Genomic DNA, 23,984 nt, shown 5'->3' on the forward strand with positions numbered 1-23,984 from the left:
CTTCTGTCGTTGGAAACCGCCCAAGTCGGATACTCCCCGAAGGTGGAGCATCCTACGCACGAACACCGCGCACCCACGGCATCCGCTACGCAGAAGATGTTGCCTTATCTTTGTAGCTTCAAACCGTGGGATCGGACGTACTCTACTTGACAGCCCCCGTCGATGGGGTCAGTCTACTCCGACCGTTGTTCGGTCTTCTTTATCCTCCTTGGCTGGCAACCCTAGGATTTTTGGCTCGCGGATTTTTCTGCCCGTTGTGTGCCAGAGCGAAAGCAGCTCGTCCTGGACTCACGCCTGTCACGGCACACGTTCGGGACTTTGAACGCTACGGCTCGGATGTTTCCCGACGGTGACGACATCCTACTACGACTCGAGAGGCTCGCCCGGTATCATGGGTATCCCCCGATAGTGGTTAACCCTCTTCCTTCGAGGTCCGCTACGAGGAAGGTAAAGTCTTATCCCCGCATTTTCCTCCTTAGGAAACGGCACTACTCGGATACCCCCCGACATTGGGGTATCCTACACACGTTCGCGGCGCACCCCTGACCTCCGCTACGCAGAAGATGATGTCTTATCTTTGTAGCTTCGATCAAGGGATCGGACGCACACTACTCAGATGCTCCCCGTCGATGGAGTCATCCTACACCGTTCGCGGACTGCCGTTGGTTCCAGCTCCTCTGCAGGGCAGTCATGATCCGAGTGAACCCATCGCTGACCGCATGCCAAGTGTTGGAATCTGCACACATCCTCTGTATAACGTTATCTGCTATCGTGTCGGGCCCACAGGCGGCAAATATGAAAGTACGTACCGCCGCAAAGTTCGGACAGACAAACACCACATGCTAGGGTTTATCTTAATTATTCGCCACCACAATCTGGGCAATTTGGGAAGCCACATGTCCAAACCGGTAGTGGTACTTTATAAAGCATCCATGACCAGTCAGGAAGTGCGTCATATAGAAGCCCACTTCACCGTGCCTTCTTCCGATCCAACTCCCGATGTGCGGGATCAGCCGATGGGTCCACCTTCCTCTCGTTGAGCTGTCCCACAGCCGCTGCCAGTTGGACATCGAGTCCTAATTGCCAAGATTCGTATATTGGGCGTGTCTTTGTTGTCGTAGCAATAGACATTCTCCTCAAGCAAAACCGAGATGGGCATGACACCCTAGAACACAGGGTAGAAGACGCTACACGGAGAAAAAAGTAAAGTTTTATCGACAATATTTCGCCCATATTCTATCATATTGATGATTGATTCTTGACCAACAATATTTATTGAATATTCAACTATATTTATATGATTGGTTTTATGAACTCAACTATAAATATGATTGATTCAGCCATAAATATAATAAATTCAACTATATATACTGGTTGATGTTGGGTATTCAATTAAATATATTGTAGATTCAACTATACAACTATGGTTGATATACTTATAAATATTATTGAATCAATTGTACTTCTATAATTGATTTTAAGCGTTCAATTATATTTTATGATTGTTTTTTTTTTGTAGTTTTACTTGCATTAATTTTTATTTTTATTTTGGTTTAATACATATTTTGTTTATTTGTAAGCACAAAAAAATGTTAACAACGAATAATATAATAATGTTTTGTTCGGGTTAGCGGTCAGAACATTAATGGTTTTCGCATTGTCCACTACCGATTACTCCAGCGGCATCGTTTCCTTCGATTGCAATTTAGTTGAATCTGCCGCATCTGCCTAGAATTAACCTGAAAGGAGGAAAGATTTTGTCACAATTTTATTTAAACAAGGAAATGTGCTACCAATTATACCTCCTTCGCTAATTATCTACTGTTTAGCCATTGGCAAACACAAGCTTCTAAGGGAACCCCAGCTACACTTTTGTACATGTATTGTTTAGATGTGTAGTAATTAATCAAGTATCACACCACAATCAATCATTAAAATATAGTTGAATTAACTATATTTATAGTTCAATGCCTAAAATCAATCATACATTTGTAGTTGAACCTATCATATTTAAAGTTTAATCAATTATACCATTACAGTTGAATCTATCATATTTAAAATTTAATGAAAAGGGTCAAAATTGAATCTATTATATTTCTAGTTCAATGCCAATTGCAGTCTAATCTATCATATTTACAGTTGAATCAATTCTACCATTACAATTGAATCTATAACATTTATAGTTGAATTAGAGAGGTCAGCCAAAAATGTATAGTTGAATCTATTATATTTAAAGTTGAATGCATAAAATCAACTACGCTTTGATGATTGGCATTACCAACTGGGATAATTATAACATCAGTCATTTTTTTTTTCTCCGTATATCCTCTTCTCGACGAACGGCGCGGCGATTATTGCTCCTTTTAAGCAGTACATTGTTATATTATACCTACCTACATTCGAATGCCCTCTGTTTCCAGAGTTTTTTGCAGTGTGGTTTATCTTGCCGTCAGGGCCAATTAAAAAATCCTCCTTTGGGCTTGAAGAAAGTTAGACAAACTTTTCTGTGAGAGATGGGTTAGCTATGATATGTTGATGTTGATATTTTTTTTAAAGCTATTGGTCTTCGCTTATAATTTTTCATCTTTCTTGTATAAACGGTTTTAAATATCGCAAAAATATTTATGATAAACCAAAACCCTTTTTCTCGATTATGATAGGATTTCCATAAAATTACACAGAATTACAAAATTCAAGTTTAATAAATTTAAACAGTCCCCTTTTTTCAATATTGTACTCTGGTAAAGGTTCGAATTAAACAATAAAACGATCGGAAGCTTCTTATACATTCCTAGTTTTTCGGAATGGCATAGATGCCATTCCATCACATCCCATCGCAAACAAACACCGAACGAACGAACGGACGACGAGCCGACAGGAGACGAACATCACCCGCGCTTCTCAGCTCGGCTGGCAACGACCATCATCCACCAACAACGTCCAAAGGAAAACACGTTAGCGTGCTTGAGAGCACTTCAACTTCGTGTAAGCTCCTCCCATCGAGTGCGCGCACCCCGAAAAGAAGAATAAGAAGGAGAGAGAAAAACCAAACCGCACACATCGCGTCAGATGGCCGGCTGCTGCTTCTACTAACTCAGCCCCAGCAGCAGCAGCACCAGCAACAGCAGCAAGCAAGCAACAACAACAAATGAAACGCGTTGTTATGCTACTTGGCCAGTGCCTACGTTGTTGGTTCGTTCACTCGGCTTGCTGCGAGGAGTAATCTTCCTCTAAGTCCGACGTGAGCATGAATGAAAATGTTTGCACAATGTTTTGTGTTTTTATTGTTCGTCATTGCAGTCGCCGTTGCCGTTGTTGGGCAACTTAAAGCAAGCATAACAACATGATGGCAAAAAAGTGAACCCACAGCACAAGTTTGGAGAAACAAAAGCGAACGAAAAAAAACACAACAACAAAATACTTGGCTCTCTAGCTGGCCCGGTCGCTTCGGTCGGGTTTTGTCGCCGCCTACTTTTGTGGGTTACAGTGAGTGGGAAAAAACAACAACGAACGGAAAACCTGAAAACGTGCACGGCTCAGTGGCTCTCCAACTCCATGACGGGCCCAACCAAGCGCCATTCATCCGCGTCCGGCCAATCCGCGGCCCGCCGATTCCGTCCTCTCTCTGTCTTCCTTTCGTCGTAGCTTCTCCTTACACATGTTATCATGTTATGTTAGTAGTCATCGTAGCGTTGGTCAGTTCAGTCGCATCTTATTCTTTAAGGTTGTACAAAGTTTGGTGTAATGTGTGCAGGAGGATAAACATAGGAGATAAAGGAAAAGGGGGGATGATAATTCAAAAAAAAAAGTGTAACGGATAAGGGAGAGCATCAAGTGATTGATTAAAAAATCAATAATCAAGTGCAATGTCTAGCTGTTAAGGGTCGTAGAGTAATCCAATTAAGCCTAGAATTTAAATTTTAAAGTGATCACTGTATTTTACTGATGAAACCTCCTAGCTGATAGGCTGAAACATGATTTACGTGAAAAAGTCAACTCCATAAGCGTGGGATTGGTACGTGGAAACTCAATGTGGAGTACTATTACATGCATAGTGAAATGTGATGGATCAGAATCGATTTCAAACCGGATGTGCGGTCAGTGTCAAATTAGCCATAATCACTGGTGATTGTGCTCCCGTGATTACCAATCTTGGATAAAGTGGTTCTGATTGCAAAATAATAGAAGTGATCAGTGGTCGTTTGACAAAATTGATAAGCCGAAATAAGAGTGATTTGCTGATCTTGATTGCCCATAAACGGCCGAAAGTTTCACTACTGAAAATTTTAAAAAAATGCAAGAAGTGTGTAGCACAGTGGTCGATCACATGGGTGCTCAAGTGAAATCAGAAACGCCCAGTAGTTTAGTGGGATCACTACCCGGAACAGTTCTGGTGGAAGCAGACGCTACCTCGTCGCAATCCTTATCGCCACTAGCGGGACAAACTGTGGTCCACATAGGATCCCGCAAGGGGCTCAACGCTTCCAAAGCGCTTAGGGCGGATCTGCTCGCCAATCCTGTAGTGGTTCTTGGGAATGACAACTCGCAACAGCAGGTCCATCCGGATTCTCAAACGTCCTACTGGATGCAGCACCAAACGGAAACCGGCTTCATCAATTCACAACCCTCGATGGCCGAGTTCCTAACTCACATCGATTCCGAAAGTCCAAAGTTAATCTCGGCGGGCACCGGAGTTGGCGGCTCTGGGTATCCCGGCATTGTCGGACCGAACGGTGGTGCCGAAAACGGCGATTCCGTTCCCGAGTATCCCTGGATGAAGGAGAAAAAAACGGCCCGCAAAAGCCAATCCCAAGGTAGGAATGATTGATCATTTTCATATTGCGACGAATTTCAGCGTAGCACCACGTTTTTGGAGGACGAGGAAACGCATCAGACGCAGTTTCCCCTCCGGTGTTTTGTCTTTGAAGTTTTTTTTTGTCGTTCTTGAAACACTTCACACAAGGATGTATCCGTAGCCCTGATTGAATTTTAAATTTGTGTAAATGTTTGCGATTCGGGTACAAACTTTATTCGATCAATCTTCATTGATTCCAAAGATGTTTTCCTTTGACCAACAGTTCGTTACACAAACGAAAGCAATAGAAATTTCAATCGCCACTCAGCCAAGTTTGGGAAACATTGATTTCAACTAATTTGAACAAGTTTCGATACCACAAAGAGACTATCAAACCCGATAGTGAGGTACAAATAAAACTATGTTTAAATGTAACTGTGCCTAAAACTAACCATAGAAATGTCATCGAACTTTTTCGTAAAAAGCTGTTGAAAACGATTCACCCTAGGCGCTAAACGTTTTGAATTGAGATCAAAAACCTTTCTAATATGAATATGATCTTAACCAATTAAATAATTGGCAACTAGGACGTGGCCGGCCCCGTTATTGATCATTGATCATGTTGTTAAACCCCAAAACTATCTGCTGGCTTTGGCACAAAATTGATTACCTTGATTCATCACGGAACAATTACTCGATTGCCAATTCTAAGGATTTGTAATCTTAACACTGGTTTTAGATAAAATGTTTAAAATTAATTTTTCTGTTAAAAAATCGATACAAAAGAATTTTCTTATCACTTCTACTAAAAAATATTTTAAGTTGACCTTGATAACGTAATTTTAGATCTTTTTGTAGTGCTACTAGGTTGTTCAACAAGGTTTGCAATTCGATAAAGGAGCGCAGCTCTACTAGTCTTATTTCCTCCTCAACACACAGGGTGACAATAAAGTGCTTTTCTTAAGGAAACATCCCCTTGTAATCAATCTTGTAGGAAAAACTCTTAGCTTTCCAATGCAATGTGGTCTCGGAGATGACCTAAAAATGGTTACTGGTAAGGGTCCAGAAAGACATTTACCGAAAAAACTAGTGAGCGCCTTCGAAGCCATTTGCAACTGACTGAAGGAATGTATTGAGCCGCAGCCCATGGCGTAGAGGATAGCCTACAAGTCTTCTAAGCCAGCGGGCATGAGATCGATTCCCGGTCACGGCATACATAGTACACTTTCTGTGGGTCGGTGGTTTTAGCATTTGTAAGATCCTTGCCATCATATCCTCTAAAGTTGTACGCTTAGATTTACGAAAAAGGAATCTCTTCGAGGAAAAAATCAAGTTTCATTGAGATCCTGTATGTGTTTGTGTTCGTATTTTAAAAAAATAAGGTCCTGGGAGAAAATTTCGATCCAGTCTTGAATTTTTTTTTTTCTGTAGATGTTGTTGTCAAGATTCCATAGATTGTTGCTTGTTATTTAGGTTTATCAAATTGACTCATTATAAAGCAGGGTTTCGATTTTGAAGCTTTTTAAAAAGTACGGAAACTTTAATGTCACCTTTTATATTGGAGTAACTCAAATTAGTCGACTTTTGATTTATTCCAATGTACGCTTTTTGAGGCCACATGCAATATTTGAGCTGGAACTGCAGAAGGCAAAAACTTTATGTTATGACAAATATTCTTCCCCATGACTGCATCATAGCTTTAACGAAAAAGCCGGTCATATTTCTTGCTCAAACATACTTTCTCGCTTGAGAATTTAAAGTCTCAGATTAAGCAAATCGCAATGTTGGGCCATTTTGAAACCGTAATAAAAAAAATTTGTGCTACTTATTGTAACAACCATCAAACTCTCATCTAAATGCGATCTTCATAATTATTTTTTTTGTAATTTTACTAAACCATTTTCAAAAAAAAAATCCGCCAATTGAAACAAAATGTTCTACAATTTTTCATTTTTTTAAAATGCGCATGTTTTACTGTCACTTTTTTCTTGATCAATTCACCTAGAAGTAAGTTAATTTTTCTATTATTATTTTTCATCTTCATAAAAGTTGTAGATAAATCAATTCAAAAAAAAAAACTTCGTTAAAGACATCAAAGCTCTATCTTTTTAAACAAATGTTTTCAAAAACTAACCACAAAATACGATTTTTTTAAACTTTTTTGGAGCGAGTTTCGAGGCCCACTTTGTATGAAAGAGTTATGACAATTGTAAAACTCTACAACTTACTTCAAGCAGGGCCGTAGGAAGAGAGCTGGCTCATGAGGGGTTTGGTGACAATTTTTTCTCATACCAGTTTTGCTTGAACAAGTCATGCTCAATGAGTACTAAAAATATGTGTAGGTTTTTAATAATTATTCAGCTTTGAGTTGTTTTTTTTTACAATAATAGTTAGGAATTTATTTTGAATCCTGACTTTCGAATTAAATCCTAGAAATGCATTTTTTTTTTCTAAAGGTTCTAATAAAGATAATGAATTATCAGGGTTTCATTTTCAAGTAGAACTTTTTGTATCTTCTTAAATATGCAAATAATAACTTAATTCCATTCAACCACAATAGAAATAAAAGTTAGAGATTATGTCAAATCAGATTCATTTTCTACTCATGTTAACTTGATTCAAATTCAAAATTTTAGTCTTAAACTTTACGTTTTCATAAACTAAGCAGTTTTGAATAATTTATTCAGTCTGTAAAGCCTCAACCGGATCAGACGGCGTATGTCTTGAATTTGAAATATGAAAACCAATAAAATATATTTACAGGTTAATCTTCACTTGAAGATAAAGTACAAGTTCCTTGACCAATAAAAATTCGCGAATAATTTACTTTTAAATTAGAGTCCTGAGAATATTTTTTAAAATTAATTTCTATATATTTCAAAGAACGAAATCCTCAAAATAAATCCAAACTTTATTCTATATTTGTGGTTTCTGACTCTGATAAAATATTAAATTTAAATTTTGAATCTCAAAATAAGACTATGAGACGGCGATCTCCTACAATTTGAATCCATAATGAATTCTCACATTGATATGTTTATCTTGATTTCTTGGTTATAAAACTTAACTTCGAGCTGAACCTGAATCTGAATTTATTATTTGTATTCCGGATCTTAACCCTACCTTTTGAACTTGAGTACGAAATCTGAATTCCGAATCTGACTACGATTTTTTTATCTAAGTTCCAGATAATATTTTCTTTTAATTATGGACCAACTATTGAAATTTGTATCTAAACCCTCAACCAGAAATCTCTAGTTCGAAAGTTTGAATCCTGAATTATCGCTTTTTAAAATGAATTCTTTCAACAGTCGTTTATTAGAAATTCAATTTGTAAATCAAATTGAAGATTGCGAATGATGAAACTGTTTCAGATTTTTCAATTCTGGATCACCATTATGAAACTTTCTTAAGTTCCAATTTTGCGAAAGAATTGAAAGTTGAAATTGTGTAACAGTCCTAATTTTATTTTTTTTCACATTCCGAAATGATGAGTTTCGAATATGGAACATTCGTCTAGTTTAAATTTCAGATGTGAAAACAAGATTCGAATCGGGTGTCTTTTCTCAATGATGATCCAAACGATATTTCAATAACAAAAAACTGAATGAAGAATCCGAAATCGGATCACAGACATCCAATTTTAATATTTTTAAGAAAATTTGATTCCATAAATTCCAGAATTATTCTAACCTAAGCTTACCAGATTACCGGGTTATTTTCCTGATTTTTTAAATCAAAACACAACAATAAATTTCAAATTATATTTCAAATTTCTAAAAAAAATCGTTCATGTAAATTTTGATGGAATTTACTCGGAAAATTTGGACACAAAATGCGTGATTATACATAATTCAAATGAATCAATTCAAATTTTCGTTTGATTTTGCTAATATATGAACAAAATCGAGAAACATCTGGGCAATCTGGCATGCTATTTCTTATCTTATTTAAATTCGATATTCGGATCTCTATTCTATCAACAAGTGAGAAATTAAAAAAAAAAAAATGTAGTAGAATTGTGAACCTGGAATAAGATTTCGAGGTTTTGACTTTAGTTCCGAGTCGAGATTTTAACATTTGAATAATTTTAGTCGTCTATCAAAATTTGATTAAGAATTCAAAATTTTGAGTTTAGAAAAGAACATTTCACTTGGCTTTTTGGAACCTCATGAGGAAGGGTTAAAAGCGGAATGTAAATTCTATAACGGAACTGAGTTTTACCGATTGATCCTATTCAGTCAACTGCAGTTACTTTTTTTGGATTTTTTAATAAAATGAGTGTAAAGTGTACAAGTCAACGCAAACTTCAATAATGATCGAAAAAATAACAATAATTTTGCATTTATTCATACTCATATTTATGCCTATAAAGGCAAGTCAGTTGCTTCCCGGGTCGATGTCCGTTAGTTCGAGCCCAAGAGTAAACATCGATCACAGTTGTACCGAATAAGATTTTCAATGACTGTCCGCCAACTGCATCGTTGATATAAGTCGCGAATGACATAAAGATGTTAAAACGACTATCGAAACAAAAATGAAGTGAGCATTCCAAATAGCCCGCTTTTTAATTAATTTTATGCCCAATAAAGCTCAAAAAAACTTGAAATTAAAAGGATTTTAAATGTTTTTCTTTAGTTTCTTCACTTTTAAAATTTCCGGTAAATTTTCTTTCTAAATAAGACAATTTCGGTTTATCGATGCAATCCTTGTGTCCACATAATCAAATCATCGAAATTACATAATGTCAAAATTCATATCTCATTGATAAGTTTTTGGGGTATGGTCACCTTATGCAAAGTGAAAAAGTTTCAAAATACACCGTTGAAGTTTATCCGGAACTAATAGCAACACAATCATCGTTCGAAAAAAAAAGCATAAGAATAACTTTGGCCGTTCCATTCCCATTGTTTGCCGTCTGAATGACTATTTTTGGTACATACAAATCAATATAAATGTAACCTTACACCGGAAGCGTCGAATCATGCCTACAACGGACAATGATATTCCAACATTCAAACCATTTCATCCGGATCCGACTGCGGACGGGATGACCGTGAAAAAAAAACACCGAATCTCTACTTTCTTCCCCGCAGGCAGGCTCGGTGCTCCGTCATATTGTGGGGCGCAAAAAACAAACTTCCAAGCCCGGAGTCCACAAGAACTTCTGAATCATTACTCTCTCCACCTCAAAACAAATTATTCAACCGGGAATGGAGGCGAAAAAAAAAGTCGGCCTATAAAGCCTTGTTCGAGGCATAGATTTTGAGTCAGATCCTCCAGGAGTAAGTTGTTAGTCTGGGGAAGGGAAAAAAAGATACACATTCAGAAAGTAGCAAACCAAAGACATGATACAGCGAGTTTTCTCGAAGCGGATGTCCCTAGAACGCGTTTATGATTTCCAACCACCATCGCCATCACGTGGCCAAGGATGAGATGGCACAAGATATGGCTAGCCGGTCGTCGAAATGTTTAAATAGCGCTTATCTCTCACCCCCGCCCTCGCTCGTATGATGATGCACGATGTTCTTGCTATGCTTCGCCCGAGTCAGAAGGTAGTCAAAAGGAAGATGGACACCCGGGATGAGACATTTCCCTATCCTCCGGAGGAGCTGCTTGCATGTCGAGAGAATTCTTCACTACTCACTGGTGTGAGATGATTCCGGCGGAAAAAGGTGGCTGGAAAACGATGCATCCAGTTCCGGCTGAACAATCTGATAAGGCAAGAGAACCATCACCGGGAAAATATAGTCGATGTTATACCTATATTTCATTTTGAAGGTTTTGAGTAGAGTCAAAGTTATGGTTGTTAAGTTGTGACTATCAAATTATCGGAAAACCGAATAGATTCGATGGATGATTTTCACTAGCCAAACCAGGTTACTCGAACTATTGAAAACATGGCTTCTAGTAAACGACACTCCTTTTCAACGTAACTGTTTTAAAAAATGTCTGTTTTAAGTTAGCATCATCCTTTATTGCACTTTTAATATCTTATTTTGATGGTGCGTTCCAAATCAATTTTTTTTGGCACATCGGCATTTACATAAAAAACATGTCGAAAGTTGTGCCTGGAAAAGAGAGAAGATAAATCTGTCTGAAATTGATACACGGAGAATCAAGGAAAGGTAAAGTTCACCAAGTAACTGGGGTAATTTTTTCCACTTCTCTTTCGAGGGAAATTTTACTTTTTTTTTTTGTTTCGATTAAAGTCGTTTTAACATCTTTATGTCATTCTCGACTTATGTCAACGATCATGGCCGTAGGAACGGCCATGACGGTCTAAAAAAGCAAGCGAGGTTCCTACTCTACACTCAAAATTTTGAATTCATAATCAAATTATGATAATAGAGCAAAGTTTTTCAAAAGTAACAATCTAAACTAAAAAATTCATGTTAAAACTTAAAAAACCATCCCAAGTTCAAAATTCTGCTACAGTTTTCCAAAATTTTCTCCCTTTATTATAGAAGTTCAGGTCTGAATATTAAATTTTAAATTAATTATTTCGGAGGTTCTGGTTCCATATTCCCATAACCAAAGTTGTATTTCTACATCTTTTCGATTTATGATTCTGTATTCAGTTTAGCATTCTTCATTTCCAATTCAAATAATCATAAGAAATTATAAATAAAAAGCAGCTTTGAAATCCTGGTTAAAACTTGGTTTTGCGTTTCGTATCAAATTTGAATCATGTTTTCGAGTTTTGTTTTACATATTCAAATTCGAAGTTCTTAACATTAATTCTTACACAAAATTTAAACATTTAATGCTTCGAAATTGCAATCCAAAATTGGAAACTCAGATTCAGATTCATCATTTCAAATTGTTGCTTGTGATATAGCTCAGTTGGAAAGTCTGTTGTCTTCTGAGCCGATGTCCGTGAGTTCGAGCCCAAGAGCAAACATCGAACTCGAACACAGTTGTACCGGATAAGTTCTTCAATAACGATCCGCCAACTGCAACGTTGATAAAGTCGCGAATGCCATAAAGATGGTAAAACGACTATAATCGAAACAAAAAAAAATCATTTCAAATTCACATTTTAATTCAGATTCACAATACAGATTACAAATAAATAATCGAAATAATGAATTAAGAATAAACCAAAACTACAGAATTCAAACAATAGATTCATAAATAAGGTTGAGGGCCCTTGGCTCATAAAATTCTTAGCTGGAATAAAGATTCGCAAATCGTTTTTTTTTTTTGTTCATTTCAGAAATCGTATAGAAATTTGGAAACAGATTCAAAGTTAGGGCTTGTGATATAGCTCAGTTGGCAAGTCTGTTGTCTCCTGAGCCGATGTCCACGAGTTCGAGCCCAAGAGTAAACATCGAACACAGTTGTACCGGATAAGTTTTTCAATAACGATCCGCCAACTGTAACGTTGATAAAGTCGCGAATGCCATAAAGATGGTAAAACGACTATAATCGAAACAAAAAAAAAAAAGATTCAAAGTTCAATTTTCAAATTCAGATTTAGATTTCAGATTCAAAATTCAGAAAAAGATTGAACTTCTAAATGAGTTTTTCAATCAACATTAAATTGTTGAGGAATTCAAGAGAACATGAACTTAAAAATTTGCTTCTAAATTCAATTTCAAGATTTCAAATTTTTTAATCAAAATTAGATTGTACACACAATTTAGCTGAAAATCACAAATATAAAGTAGGTAGAATTTGATTTAATTTTCAAAGTTTTGTTTTGTACAAAAAAAATCCAAATTTAATTTTGAAAACATCATCCACAGGATTTTAAATATAGAATTGATTGTTTATGAAAAATATTTGCTGTAAATGAAACGTATACCTGATCTTCACCTAAAAATCTGCACAAAATTCTATATTTTCTACGTGTATTGTTTAACATTTTTAGTAAGGCCGAAAAAAATTTCAAATCCTTCTTTTGTCACTCGGAGTTGGAACATCGCGAGGGGGGGGGGGGGGGGGGACAATAAAAAATATTGCGAAAAACAAATAAATTGGAATAAATTGCACGGAAGCTTGTATGCAAAAAATATTGCATACTATATCGTTGCACAAAACTTGTAAATCAAGTAATTTTTTACCGAATAATTCAATCAAATCAAGAAAACAAAAGGTGAAATAACATCCATCTTCTTAAATTTGTTTTTTTTTTGGTATTTTAATCTTTCAGATATTGGAATTTTTAATCGAAATTAACATAAATTACTTCCAACTTTATTTATTTCCCCCTTCGGGTTTTTTGAAATTTCGAAGGGGGGAGGGGGTGACAAAAGAAGAAATTGATATTTGTTCCAGCCTAATGCAGTTTTTTTAAAGTCAAATTTCAAACTAAAATCATGGATCATAAATCAAGTTTCATCAAGCAAATTTGATCCGAGAATTTTTATTTCTTAGTTTTTTGGAATATTTTATTCATTTTCATCAAAGGTTAGAACCTTGGAATTTGCAAAAGAGTTCGGTAAATTGGGCTTGTTTGATTTGAGTATAGAATAAAGAAGAAGAAATTGAAGGCTACCCTGAAAAGAACTTATTTTAAGCTCAAATTGAATACGTTTGATCTACCAGACTCTTAAACAAATTCAAAGATTTTAACCGTCAATGAAAGCCATTCCATATCTTGTTTCTTACGGTTTCATTATAAAAACTTAGCTCACCCTTAAGGTTAAAGACCACTATGAAACGATTTAGTACGAAAACTATTAATGAGTACTTAAAAATGAATAAACATATAGTTACAAACATAATTTGTTGTTGTTGTACAACTGTGATCGATATTTACTCTTGAGCTCGAACTAACGGACATCGGCTCAGGAAGCAACTGACTTGCCGACTGAGCTATATCACAAGCCCCCTTCATTCTACGATTTATGATTATTTGTATTAAAAATCACTTTAAAAAGTTAGATTTTTCACATACAACGAAACGAACGCCCAAAAAACTGACCTATGTAAAATTGGGGATTTGGGGTGCCTTTCACTATTTTTACCCTTTAAAATCACCAAAGAGGGGACCAAGGAAATTTGGGAAATTGTAATTTTAATTTTGATACTCAATGACTTAAAAATGCATGAAACGTCGAGATCTGGTGTCATCTCGTAAAAAAAATATTTTGGCTTAAAATTGACTATCTGCGACCTCCGGTTCGGGTTTGGATAATTCGGTCAGTTTTCCGAAAAACGGTAGTTTATTTCAAAAACCCAGTTTCAGAAATTTCATTTTTGAGATAACACCAGGTCTCGACGTTTCATGCATTTCAAAGTTGTTTGGGATCAAAATAAAAAAATTGATTTTTGTGATATCCATTGGTCCCTCCTTTGGTGATTTTTTAGGGTAAAAAACCGAAACTTTGAGTGCTTTGAGGCATCCCTGAATGAAGTCCGAACGATCTTAAGTTTTGTACAGGTCTGTTTTATTTAGGTCCATTTGACTGCCACCCTAATGTGTACAGTATGGACACCATATTTACATTTTTTTAAATAATTTCCGTAATCTTTTTTATATTTTTGACCTAAAATTGAAACATAAATAATGAATAATTTTCTTATCATCATGAAATAATCAGAAGAGAACTCGTTTCCTTTGTCCAAAACGCATTTCACGCTACCTTCTGATCTGGAAAGTAAATCCAAAGGACGATTGATCGTGATCGGTTCCAAAAACCCTTTTTTCTAGCAACATTTCGACATGGTCTGATAGAATGAAACATATTCGTTGGGCAGAAAGTTCAGTATTGGGGGGTTAACATTTTTGCGTAAAACATCAACACAGAGACAACAGCTTTGATAAAAATTTCGTACAAGTTCAGAACAAAGCGTGTTTCTATTCGAAAATTAACACCGAAAAGGCAGTTTCCAGCCCCAGCCCAACATACGACACTTTTGCGTAAAACGGCAGCAGGCAGTAGTTTCTTCCTATAAGCGCTTGCACATTTTTTTAAAATTTATTCTCATCAGGAATTGAATATCATCAGAAAAATTTCACCATTTGGTAGATCTATCAAAATAACACTTATTTTACCATAAAACAACTCAATTGGATGGAAATGCCTTTGACCGCACCTCATGTTCCAATAAGAAAACATAAACATTAATTTAAAAAACCAAAAACTTTTAATAATAATGACTGATTAGGATACCTGTTTTCAAAATAGTGTAGAATATTAGGCTCGGCGTTGAGTCAATTAGATTATTATCCAAAGTTTTGAAGACTTTTTTTTTCTTGTCGACTAAAAAATTGAAAATTTTAAAGTTCCTATGTATCTTTCACATGATCTCCGCTCATGGACTGATCCACCTTCTGTTAATCACTTCAGACTAAGGTTGCCAGATTTTTTTTCTGTATTTATTTAGACTGAACATTTTATCTTAAATCATGGCAAAATCAGAGCATTTTATTATAAAAACTTCAAACCAAAACAACGTGCAATATCCGGGAAATTTGATCAAAACCATGGAATTGTTCAGTAAAAATCAAGAAGAAAACGCTTGAAATTTTTTTTGATCGAAACACATCAGTAATAATTCAATTTGAGTTTTTTGTAAGAATTTACAAATAAATTGAATGAATCCGGGCAAAATGCAACAAAATCCGGGCAACCGGACCTGACCGGACTTTCCTCATATTTTGTGTCAAATATCCGGGCATAACATGTTTTTCTTGTTTCGCTTGAATGTAATGGCCAATATGGTCATGCATCATTTCGCTTGGGAGCTCGAGTCTTTATGCAAGTAGTGCTTTTTCAACAGAGATTTGCTAAACATGCATTAGATTTTGGCAACCTCTCGTTGCGGTGTACTGCTAAACATTTTGAATATTGCAGTCTATCTAAAAGTCACATTTACATTCAAAAATCCTAAACTTGGATCGGGTTTGCAAGAATCAAAGTTAATCCACAGAATTGTTTTGATCTCTTACTTTAAACTTTTGAAAATTTGATTTATTTTCTTCGATGGGTGATAACTTTAAGTTTGATCAAGCGTTTGGTAGATTCAGTATATTTAGCTTAATATAAGTTTTCTTTCAAATTGAATTTGTTAATTTTTAAACGAAAAGTTAAACGTTGTGAAATTTTTTATCACAAAGTGTCTTGAAACGTGAATTCTGGAAAAGTTTCCATGTATCAATGCACAGTGGTCTAGAACGGAACTTTATCGTGGCAAAATTAATGACGAAGATACTATAAGAGTTAGACAAACGGTGTCTTCAGCAAAAATGCTCACCAAACCATGCGCTTTAATAATCTTAAATCAAATATAAGGGCGTGTCATTTTTGCATGATTTACACATAAAAACATTTTCCAGTTAACAGATAGAGCCAAACTGTCTTCTACAAAGTTGTAGCAAACGGTTTGTGAGGCAACCGAAGACGCCTCATACATATGATTTTTGTAAGCGAGTAATGATTTTTTGAATATAAAAATGTTAGGGTGTGTAGAAAAAAACAGTATTCTGTTTCTAACTTTGGGATTGAATTCATACACTAAAAAAGTCTTCATTTGTATGAAATAAAAATTCGCACATTTTTCTCTCAAAGTGCAAACTTGTATCTGGAGGCGTTCGTTAGTTATAAGGAATTTTTATAGCAAAAACTTGTACTTTTAAAACTGTCAATATTGGTGCAATCCAAAAAATTATTCTATGACGGCATTTTTTAGTTCAAATATCAAATAATTGTTTGTGAAATTATAGGATATAAGTAATATTTTAAACTCGAGAAAAAAGTTTATTAATTTTCAATACAAATTCACACATACCCTGTGTAAGAGAACAACCCCATTTCTACAAACAAAAGTAAAATTTTCATCGTTTTGATATTGCCTGAGTTCATTGCGATGCTTAAAAAAGCGTTTTAAAACGGAAAACTACTTATGTATGTAAAAGGAGATCAAATTAATAATCAAATAGTACAAACAATTTTGTATTCAAAGTTTTTGATCAATCATTGTTTGAACGAAATATCATAGGAAAAAATCAGTTATCGAAACCGCAGATGTTCCCCTTATGAGGCGGTTCTTTCTACGGCCCTGATCACTGTATTTTAAATTGCATTGAAAATGTTACAAAAATTTCATCTGGTTGTTGAATTAACAATATTGTTTGTCTGTACAGTGTACATTTGCATGAAATGTAAATTGTTTGTAATTATCAAGTAAGAGACATATATTTTTTCTAAACCCTTCATACCCATCTGCACTCAAATCGTCGACCAGGCGTTCAATTCATTCCTCTACCGAGTCGTGTGATTTATAATTTATGCGATATTCTACAACAGAGAGCCTCTTCTCGGAGGCGAACAAAACAAGCTCTTTAACCTAACCTCACTCACAATAACAAGCCAACTTACACAGAAATTAACACCATAAACAGCTCACATATCATCCAGAATTCCGCCACAGCATCGGGGCGAAAACCTTATGTCGAACTTCATCCCCCTTTTTTCCGAGAAAGGCCACATTTAAAACGCTCGTGTAAGCATACATTCGTTAGATGAAAACCGAACTCTCCCCAGCATCCCGCATGGCAAATAGTTTTATATTATTTTAAAGCTGTAAACAATTAATAATCCACAGCGAGACCATTTAGCACAACAGACCATTTATTGATCCCATGTGGCTGACAACAAAATGGGGGTGTGTTGCGAGTTGCGAGGGTGGCTTTTGGCTTGGGCTCTGAATTTGCCATCCCACGCTTGACTTCCACCCCCGGGGCCCCTTCTAGGAGGGATTGCGGATTTAAATGTTCTCCAGAGCATTCGACGAGGGGAAAAACGGCAACGGCAACGGCGACAGTATCCCTCCGACCGACAGACTTTTTTACCCCAGAGCAGCTTCCGCCGGTCCTCGGTCGAGGACCGTTTCTTTATGGGCCCACAAACATTCCCGGTGCCGTAAAAAAGAAACAAAATATTTTTAAACAGATTAGCACATTATGTCTCCCCCATCGCAAGACGAAACTCGACGCTCGACCGACTTCTGGCTGAGGTTGAGACCAAACGGTGAAGCTTCTGGGTGGAGGAGGACATTTTTTTTCTTATTCCTGCCTGCTACTTCCTCGACACCTCCGACCGCCGGCAGACAATCTTGAATCTTTATGTCGGAAGATATATGTACCTTCCCGGTACCGACTTAACTATAGTCCTCCCGTCAAGGTTCCCGTTCACTGTTGAAGAAACACACAATCTAGTGCTTCTGGAAGCACTTCAGAATCTATCCTTGGTTCAATCCGGAGCAGAACGGAGAAGACTATCTCCACTTTTGATTTGATTTATATTTTCATGAAAAATACAGACAGCATAGGTAACGCAACGATTGAAAGAATTTAAACATAAATCGTTGGCCTTGTTATCAACTTGTTCGATTATTTTATAAATTTGAAAAACAAACGATACGATCAGCTGTTTCCATTCGTGAAACAAAAATACCGCAGGATCATAGTTGAATAAATTACACCAAATCATGAAAAAAAATTTGAAAAAATAAAATAAAAACCAGAAACATCGAACAATTAAAAAATCTGAAACATTTAAAATACTTACGAAATCAGGAAATCCTGAAATCATACAAATGAGGAACATCAGAGTAGAAAAAAATTTGCACAGTAAATAAACGTTTAAAAAATAGGTGAAAAACAGTAAATATGGAAAATGGGTAGATTGAAATGAAAAAACATTTTAAAAATGTTGTCAATAAAAAAAACAAATTTTATTTGAAAAAAGAAAAAAGAAACTGAAAACAACACAAACTTTTGAATAGAAGAACAATCTACTAAAGAAACGAACTAACCAAAGTTGAAAATCTCTAAAATAAACAGCAAAAGCTAGCTCATCAGACACATTCCACGTGCTTGTACCGCTCACGTATGATTTTTCCGTTCTTGAATCAATAAATCTCAAAATCGTCAATAAGGGGAGATAAAGGCCCAACGAGCACCCGGAGCGAACTGAACATCCTTTTTTTCTAAGGAAATAAATATTTTCTCAAATAAAATTTTATGAGGAATTGTTTTTTAGTTCCTATAGTTTTAAATTTTCAGCAAAAAAAAATTCTTATCATCTTTACAGAAATATTTGAAAAAAAAAAACCAACAAGTTTCTGACGAAAATATTGTAATTTTTTAAGCACCGGAAAATAAGCTCTAATGATCGTTAAATCATCTTAATCTACAAGATACGCACTGCAACAAGATGTACACATTGTTCCTCAATTTTCACCATCAACAAATTTTTGATTTTCACTATAATCAATTTTAAAAAGCATTTTTACTTTAACTTGTTGACCGTAGAATCTAGCAGCGAATTCAACTCGATAAAATCAACTGAATTATAGAGCTACAGCTTGACTAGTTACAACTGACGATTTAGCCTATTGGTAAAGTATCGGAAAGGTAATCAGGAGACTCGAGTTCGATTCCTGATCCAGGCGATTTTTTTCATCAACCCTTTATGATCGATTAATTCGATTGTGTGTAATATGTGGATAGATTTTTTTGCAATTTGCATAATACGTTTTAAAGGCCACAAACAGTGCTTCACAGTGTACAAAAAAAAAATTGTTTATATTTAATAGAATTGTTTTGCAAAGCGATCAGAACAGTCGCAATTGAGTGAATTCTTTAATTTTTTTCAGGAAATTTTTACCACCTTTTACGTTTTCATTGAAATTGGTAGTGAACAGCGCGAATGAGTGAAGCCACGTCACAAAATTTCATTCTTGATAAAAAAAAATAGAAGGGACTGTCTTGATCCTTCAGAAGGTTAGACTTTTACAAATCAAAAAAAGTTTAGGTTTTTTTAATTACACTAGTTTACAGCATTTTTGAACTAAGTAAACTGAAGGTCATTTTTAATGTAAAATCGGGCGCTGAATCCGAAAATGAAATTTAAAAAAATCTCAGTAGTTATGCTCCAAATATGAAATTTTGGAAAAATAGAAAAAGTACATGTACTTAGATTGAAATATCTCAGACTGCAAAACAGTAATTTGAAATCTCTGTTTTGCATATTAAAGGTGAACAAATTTGCTATCGATCATCTGAACATCATTTTTGCGCATCATCAATAGTATTGTTGATATAAGTTGCTTTATGAAAGAAAAAAATATAAAAAACGCATATTTTTAGAGAAAATTTTGTTTGAGTGAAAGTTTTAGACTCGCTAGTAACATTTAAAAAATCTAATTTTCTAATAATCTTAAATGTGAATTCAAAACAAAGATTTCAAGTGGTTATTTTTCAAAATCGGTTGAAAATTGCAGAAGTTACAGTTACTTTACCATAACAGTAATTTTCTGCATTTTTTAATAATGTAACGAACCGCCGTATCATAGTATAGGAAGAAATAAACTCCAAGTCAAAATTATTTTTTAGCTTACTAGAAGATCACATGCCAATTTTCAGAACGATCTGACCATGGGGAGGGGTTGCTTGAGTCTCCAACCTGCATAGGATTTAAAGGTATAATTCTCGGGAGAAGCAAAAAATACTGTTTTTTTAATAATATATTTTTTCTTCACCAGCCGATTGATTTTTTCTGATTGATTTGATTAAAGCCAAAGTTAAGACAAACATTTTCGACCGAAAATTCTCGTATAAATCGCAATGCGTAAAAAGTACTCATTGCGTGTTAGACAAAATTAACGGCCTTGGAAGCGCAATAACTTTTTTGTTTCAAGTCCAATCGTGTTACAGTCTTCGAATGAAATATTGGTCTCAACTTAGGCTTTAATTAAATCAATCAGAAAAAACAATCGGCTGGTGAAGAAAAAAGTTATTATTGAAAATATAGTTTTTTTTTGCTTCTCCTGAGCATTACATTTTAAAATCCTATTCACGTTTGAGACTCAAGAAACATCTCTCCATGGTCAGATCGTTCTGAAAATTGGCATGTGACCTTCTGATAAGCTAAAAAATAATTTTGACTTGGAGCGAGTGAGATTTACCATGTTGATTTCTTCCTATACTATGATTAGTATACTGCGGTTCGGTCAATTAATCAAAAATGCAAAAATTACTGTTATGGTAAAGTAACTGTAACTTCTTCAATTTTCCACCGATTTTGAAAAATAACCACTTGAAATCTTTGTTTTGAGTTCACATTCAAGGCGAACAGAAAATCAGATTTTCTAAATGTTACTATCGAGTCTACAACATTCACTCAAAAAAAAATTTCTCTAAAAGAATCGTTTTTTATATATATTTTTTTCTTTCATAAAGCCACCTATATCAACAATACTGTTGATGATGCGCAAAAATGATGTTCAGATGGTCGGTAGAAAATTTTTTCACCTTTTATCTTCGAAACAGAGATTTCAAATTACTGTTGTGCAGTCCGAAATATTTCAATTTAAGTACATGTACTTTTTTTATTTTTACAAAATTTCATGTTTGGAGCATAACTCAAAAACTGTTCTAATGAGATTTTTATGAATTTCATTTTCGGATTCAGCGCCTGATTTTACATTAAAAATATAGGTCGGTCAATAAAGTTCACAATTTTTTTAAAATTTTGTAAACTAGTGTAATTGATAATTTTAAAAAAATATTGGAAAATAATATTTTTGAACCAAATCATTCAAAAAAATTGTTGATGAACGTTGATGTTGTGGTCTGACTTATGCTCAGAAAAAAAGCAAGGTTCGAAATTCCTTTGAAAATACCTAAATTTTGAATATTTTAGCGAATAGCAAATAAAAACAAAAATAAAACATCTGTTCCTTTTGTCCGAAGTCAAAAATATACACTAGTCTGAAAAACTTGATTATAGATTAATTTTCATATCGAGAAACTTGATTGTTGTTTCAAAACCTCATTTTTTTTATTAAAAGTAAAGTCTTTAGTCTGGCCAAAATAACAAAACTTATTATATATTGGATTCAGTGCCTCAAAATAAGTCCAAATCAGCTGTTAAACACTTTGATACTTAGAAATTTTTTTTTTGTGGATCTGTGAAAGGTGTATTTTTACGTTGATTTCAAGCAAAAAAAACCGCATCTTTGAAAATTTTCAACATTATAGAGGAGACACTCCCCTATTTAACGCACTATTCAGGAAAAAATGGGGAAATCCTGAATCAAGGTATAGGTATAAAGGTATAAATTTCGAATCAAATTTTAAAATTATCCATACAAAGTTTCTAGAATAAGCAGTAAAAATAACTAGCAACACTAGCAAAAATTTACAAAAATACTGTTATAATCCGGCCCAATTGCCCGGATTCGGGAAAAAAACCCGGATTTGGCCCGGATTTATTAACTTTATTAGCAAAATCAAACATAAGACTCAAAATGACTTTTTACAGTTTTTCAAATTTACGTTCAAAAACGATTTTTTTTTTTGCAAATTAGGTGTATCAAAATATTTATGAACGGTTTCTCAAAAGTCAAAGTATGGTCTTAACTACGTTGATGCGTATGAATGCAAACAAAAATGTTTCAAGTGTTTTTTTGTTGAGTAATTGCTGGGTCTTGACCAAACTTACAAAAGTAGTGCCCGGATTTTGAGTTTCTCTATGATCATTTCTATTGAAGACAGAATGCTGTTTTGAGTTGAGAGAAGATATTTACAATTTAATTATTACATTTTTTGTTCCTTGAAATTTTTTTTTAACTTCAGAAATATTTGACTGTAATTTAAAGAAAAAAAAACCTGAAAACTAACTGCTTTAATAAATCTTGAATTTATTAAGCTTCGTGCAGTGTTTACTTGAAAAAAACTTTTTTATGAAATAAGATTTTATTTTGAAGTGTTTTTTTTTTACATTGCCTTTTGACCTCATTTTTTCAGTTTTAAGAATATTTATTTATCTTATCTGTCGGCTTCGCTCTCTGACCAAATCACCACCCACCGTACCTACTCGGAGAGCAAACAAACACGTTTTGCTGGACGCGCTGCTTGTAGTTCTAGAAATTCGGGAATGATTTTACGTTTATAATTTTCATATTTTTGTGAAATCTCACAGCGTGATTTGTTGCACCTCACTAGAATGTAGATTATATTTGCTTTCCAAACAAAGTGAACTTTGAAAAATTCCAGTAATTTCAATTTTCGTTGCATCAAAAATCTAAAGACAGCAAAATGTTAGAATTTTAATAATGTTTTTTATCATATTTTTTCTAAAACTCTACCATCGCTCAAACAGTATTTACTAGCAATCGAATGAAAAGTAGGTTTATTAGACCACTTTTTTGAACTTTTTGTGACCATTTCATTAAAAAAAATTTAAAAAAATATTTCTTGTCTTCATGATATAGGCATTAGCTTCAGCTTTCATATGCATAAGGCAAATATTTTTTTGGACGTGTAACATATGAACTACAGCAGTTTTCGTGAGGCATGTTTTTTCGGTTTTTTTTTTCTTTCATGCTGAATAACGAGAAAACTTGTAACTTTAGCTGTATATAATGTTCTGAACATATTTTACTATTTTACAAGGTTTTTTTTTATGTAAGTTTAGTTTTAATCGGTTTAACACGCCAAAAGTTATAACGATTTGAGCTTGTGGTGTCAAATTGACACTCCTAGTGCTGATTAGGGTAATGAAATCTAATGCGGATGAGGGTTAAGAACCATGACATCCCCACTGCTTATTCATAAACTTCTTCATCTCTATCTATCTCTAGCTTGTTACCTCTTTCATCGAAAAAAATGGATTGGGGGCCGTTCACTAATTACGTAAGCACGATTCTGGAAATTTTCATTCATTTTCATCTAAATTCCGATTTCAAAAAGAGAGATCAGGTTAGCTTAAGGTACCATACAAATTTTTTATGTTTTATACCTGAAAATCATAAAAAGCTTAGAAAAAAAAATCTCTCTATACTACTAGAATTGGGGCAAAAATGTTTAAAGAGGAAAATTGGACTGCCACTGTATCAAAAAATAAAACATTTGAATTCGAAACAGATAATTTGGAAGACATTATCAGATTGAAAGAAAATTTAAGAGCACTACATATAAATATAATGGTTATTTATATGTAGTGCTAAGATAAAAAAGCAGTCAAATCAGGAAAACAGTGAAATTCAGACCAAACATGAAAATCAATTCAGAAAAATCAGAAACAGAAATATAGGTGTTCACACATTAAATCCTGTGTTTGTGTATGAATTAAAACATCAGAGATCATAATGAAAGTTACAACCTAACAAATCTTTATTTTTCAATAATGTCCCATTTAGATAGGCTCGAGTCATAGCTCAGTTTCCA

The 23,984-nt window shown here is 34.6% G+C and overlaps 1 protein-coding gene across 1 annotated transcript in view; it reads left to right on the forward strand.

Moving 5' to 3' along the window:
- Nucleotides 1–3,694: 3,694 nt before the first annotated feature.
- LOC129740147 (homeotic protein proboscipedia) overlaps nucleotides 3,695–23,984 on the forward strand; it is a 280,261-nt gene continuing 259,971 nt past the window's right edge. Inside the window, exon 1 of the mRNA XM_055731757.1 lies at nucleotides 3,695–4,814. Coding sequence (XP_055587732.1) covers nucleotides 4,295–4,814 — 520 coding nt within the window. The 5' untranslated portion in view covers nucleotides 3,695–4,294. The remainder of the gene's footprint in view (nucleotides 4,815–23,984) is intronic.

This window comes from Uranotaenia lowii, chromosome 1, assembly GCF_029784155.1.
Source record: "Uranotaenia lowii strain MFRU-FL chromosome 1, ASM2978415v1, whole genome shotgun sequence".
Taxonomy (NCBI): domain Eukaryota; kingdom Metazoa; phylum Arthropoda; class Insecta; order Diptera; family Culicidae; genus Uranotaenia; species Uranotaenia lowii.